Here is a 4549-nt window from a genome sequence, read left to right as displayed (position 1 = left end):
TGAGTTTTCTTGTTTTGTTGGCACAGTAAAAAAACAAATTGGTAAAGTGTAAAAAATACAGTACAGTTTTACAAGTTGTAGATACTGTGACTTCATGGTTAATAATATCCATCGTACTTCAAAAATTTTATCAGCATTTAAAAATTTAAATGATTAGATTTATATTAATTTTTAATATATTTTTAAAATAAATATTTTTAAAATTTGAAGCTTATATATTTATTTTATTTTATATTTAATTTTTATTAAATAATGATGATAATGAAATTTAAACATTTTATATTTAATTTTTATTAAATAATAATGATAATGAAATTTAAATTCATAATTATTTAGTCATTAATACTATAATATTATATTAAAAATTTATTTTAATATAAAATTTAAATTATTAAATATAATCTATATTATTAACAGTATAGAGAATAATATTAACATGTGCAGGTTTGATCCAACGTTGATGGTGAATGGAGGTGGGGTCCATAAAGCACCTGGTCTTGATCATAATCAAGTCTCTTCACTTCATCATCGCCACCCCAAAATCCAGCAAGCTTCCTCTGGTTCCATGGAGACCAGCCTCGTCATTCTCATCCACTCCCATGCCTCTCAACTTTTTCATGACTCTAGGAGTCTCAGAGTTTCTGTGGCGGAAGAGAAAACTGAGGTACCCAAGAAAGAGGCTCCGGTGTGTTTTTCAGCTGGACCCAAGCACTCCCTGATCACCAATCTTTGGTGGTATAGTGGAGAGTTGTTGCGCAAGGCACCATTTGAAGAATTCTATGTCATTACATTGGATTCACCAAAAGAGCAAATATTTTAGATGCCAACTAGAGGGGCAGCTATCATGAGGGCAGAACCTAACTTTAGTCTCAGATAAAGAATGATAGCCTTGAGTCGAAGATGGTATCGACTCATTAGCTCTGGAGTTTGTTTCGGGTTGTAGATTGCTTTTAAATATTTTTATATGTTAAAATATTTATTAGTAATTTTTTTTATTTTTTAAAAATTATTTTTAACATAAATACATAAGAATAATTTAAAAATATTAAAAATATATTAATTTAAAATAAATAAATAAAATTTTATTTTTTTTTAAAATGCTTCTAAAAAACAAATCTGCTGACATGCGTATTGCATTCTTTTCTTTAATTTATGACTCGATTAAGCGTATTAAATTTCTAAATATTTTTTTAACACCATGTATAAGTCGGACTGCCATTTGTGTAACCTCATTTTCATAGGCAACCGTGTTGACCCACCGGCTTTTGAGTTATTTCGCTGCGCATAAATATTTTAGCATAGATTTAGGTCAATGACATGAAATGACGCAAGCTAATCAATTAAAATCAAACCAAATATGAAGATAGCTATCCATTATAGGGTTGCACTCGTCAGAAGCACGCCGATGAAAAACACAATTGGCAAAACACATTGGACTAGGGTAATCCATGAGATAGTGTCAAGATCGATAGAATCAACTGGACTTGGACGATGATATTCCAAGGGATGTAGAGGCACATCATAACCGGTAGTAGGGAGCTAATGGTTAGGCATTCAATTAGTGGGAGAAAATGGCAGTAAAGTTGTGGGAAGTTTTGGTGTTTTTTAGGTATGGCTAGTTGAATGGAGGACCCGTGACGGGCTGTCAAACGTGAGGCATGATTGAGAATGCTCTATAAAATTATTAAGTTCATGAGAATATAGGGGAGAAATTACTCTATTATATCTTGAAAAATAAGAATGACAACTTTTCTATTTAATTTTCATGGAATTATTTATAAATATGCTTGTATAACATGCAAGCTTAATGTAAGTTTTGTGTATAACACATCTTCTCCTTGAGATGGTTGTGTTTATGTTCTTACACTCAACACCAAATTAATGTTTGTGGTGAGGAAAAGGATTTATAATTAATATAAATGTTATTAATAATTGTTCTATCCTACTTTAGTAGATGTTGTGGTCATGATATTGCTATCCAAGAACAAAAGTAGAACTCTAGCATTAAACGAGTTGGGAGGGTAGGCAACAAAAGAAAAAATGTATTAGGGTAAACTTGAAATATGAAATTAAAAGCTAGAAGTCTTAAAAAGGGAATAAATTAATTTTTTGCGTGAGCCAGATGCTTGATTATTAAACATAAGGATTAAATTGGAAAGTTTTAATATTCTGGGGCCAAAGCAAAGTCTAGGACCGCCACCGATAAAAATAGAAGAGCTCCCGAAGGACTTTAATGTCAATTGCCAGTCTTTGTTCAGTTCTCACCAGCAAGGAAAAATAAAACGCCATGAAAGCCAATCATTCTCCTCAGGCGGAGACGGGTCTATTTCGAATTATAGTAATAGGAGTTTTTTAAAGTATTTGTTATTTAAAAATATATTAAAATAATATTTTTAAAATTTTGTAAAAAATTATTGTTAATATTAATGTATCAAAATAATATAAAAATATCAAAATAAAATTAATTTAAAAAAATAAAATTTTTTTAAACATAAAAACAAACATAATCTAGTGATACAAACCTCCAATGAATTTTCAGTCAAAATAAAAAATACCCCGCCAACTAAAGATATTATTATTTTCTATCTAAAATTTTGTAAATATTCTGCTAGGATTCGTTCTTCACAATTACAATAAAATTAATAAGATAATTATTTCATACAATAGTTAAAATGTATTCAACAGTTCGTAATGTTATGCTCCGTATAATACGTTTTTCTTCTTTCAAGACAATACTCCCTCCTTTTTTTACGATAATTTTCCCCTGATTAACAATAAATGCACAACTGTATCTTGAAGCACTTGTAATTTTACATCTTTCAAGATTAATATATTTTTAAGAACATGCACAGGGGACAAATTAATAGACCATATTTTAATAAATACTTAAAACGAGTGTGCTTGTTTGTTTTGTTTTTGTGTTCAAAAAATAATTTTTAACAATTTTAAAAATAATTTTTGCTTAAATTATTTTTTATAATTTTGAATCATTTTAATATGCTAATATCTAAAATAATTTTTTTAAAAATAAAAAATATTATTTTAATAAATTTCAAAATAAAAAATTTTAAAAAATAATTACTAATATAATCTCCATCCTCATCATCATCATATCATGTAAAATTGGCTTAAGGGAGTAATAATCATTGAATCCCAGTTGCACTGCACCATCCCATATAACAAAATAATAAATTAATTGTTTTAGAGTGTAATAGTAAATTACATTAAACAGTGATGAAATTAAGTTTTACAAAACAATAAGTAAATATACTGGATAAAGCGTATTATAATGGCATTTTGAACATCATCATTTTTCACAGGATGCAACGTCCTTTTAATAGACATGACTAATTTACAATAATTAAGAAAAAGAAAAAAGAATCACACGACCTCAATTCAAGAACATCAACTATAATCCAACGGTCCAAAAAGAGCAGGGACCATTCAAACTCCAACTGTTGAATTCATCAAACGGTCCTCCAGCATAATAATTATCCAACCAAAAACAAATAAACAAATATTATACAAACAAATGAACCTGCTACACGTCTCACAATGCCAGTCACCCTCCTCTTCCTTTTTATTCAAATTTCAAATTTACCCTCGAATCACCAAACACCACCATTCCATGTACTCCCGCAAGCAGCAACAGCGGCACCGTGGGAGGTTAATAGAGTAATTACACATGAACAAGCCAATCACGAGACCCCTTGATTTTTTTGTGTGCGCGTGGAACCATAGAACCAGATCCACATAAAAAAAAAACTAACTGCAAAATTCAGGATAAGACTTGCTATTTCAGAATCTACGTGGAATGTCAAATCCATGTCAGCATGACGACTTTCCCCTATAAGATGTCCGAAGCCCGAAACCCATCTATTTTGAGCCAGTCCATCAGCTTCCACCCTCTTCTTAAAAGTAGTCTCTCAGCGTCTCCTCTGATCTCCTTCAAATATCATACCGTAGCCGGCTCTTTGGATATCGCCGGAGAAATGAATATTCCGGATATTACATATTCTAATTCTATACGCAATGTCCGTGTTTCAGATCATCGCCGCCATGTCTTCCACGAAAAGACTCTAAGCTAAAACCCATTGTCTTCTCTTGCATAGCTTCCAAGTTTTAATAGATTTTTTTTGTACACAAATTTTGGTAGAATTACTCTTTTTTCTTGAGGCTGTGATTGGGTTTAGTATATTTTTTTTATTTCCTTTTTTGAGCTTTTTGGAAGAGAGAGATAAATACTGGTAGGGATCGGTTTTAACCAGTGCACATTGATTTTAATGAAATATACGAAGTAAGAATCATCAGGATCCGGATAGGTCATTGATGATTAGTCAGTCTCAGTCAGCGTGTAAGCAAGCAGGTCTGTACTAGTGTGTGAGAGAGCCCCCCTTGTTAACATGGAGCAGCTGCAGAACTGACAATCACCCAGTGTTTAAAACCATATAGCAATCCATCCTTGTTAACATTCACTCTTTGTTATGCCTTTCCCTATGAAGATCCAACCAATAGATATTGAATATCAGGCACGGGTTCGTGCTGAACC

The 4549-nt window shown here is 31.2% G+C and overlaps 2 protein-coding genes across 2 annotated transcripts in view; both read left to right on the top strand.

The window, feature by feature from the left end:
• The first annotated feature begins 460 nt into the window (after positions 1-460).
• Positions 461-820, top strand: LOC105130065 (photosystem I reaction center subunit II-2, chloroplastic-like). The gene has a single exon (XM_011032398.1). It carries the CDS (start codon positions 461-463, stop codon positions 818-820), a length of 360 nt encoding a protein of 119 aa, XP_011030700.1.
• Positions 821-3875: 3055 nt separating this feature from the next.
• The window catches only part of LOC105130002 (uncharacterized), a 2330-nt gene continuing 1656 nt past the window's right edge, over positions 3876-4549 (top strand). The window contains exon 1 of the mRNA XM_011032305.1: positions 3876-4549. The gene's annotated coding sequence lies outside the window, so the exon portion shown is untranslated.

The sequence above is a fragment of the Populus euphratica genome, unplaced genomic scaffold, assembly GCF_000495115.2.
Source record: "Populus euphratica unplaced genomic scaffold, PopEup_1.0 scaffold17.1, whole genome shotgun sequence".
Classification (NCBI taxonomy): Eukaryota; Viridiplantae; Streptophyta; class Magnoliopsida; order Malpighiales; family Salicaceae; genus Populus; species Populus euphratica.
The sequence above is the reverse complement of the archived record's forward strand: the minus strand, read 5'-3'. Positions and strand labels throughout refer to the sequence as shown.

Excerpts from the sequence above, each read along its gene's own strand:
- LOC105130065 (XM_011032398.1), top strand. The coding sequence starts at position 461 with ATGGTGAATGGAGGTGGGGTCCATAAAGCACCTGGTCTTGATCATAAT.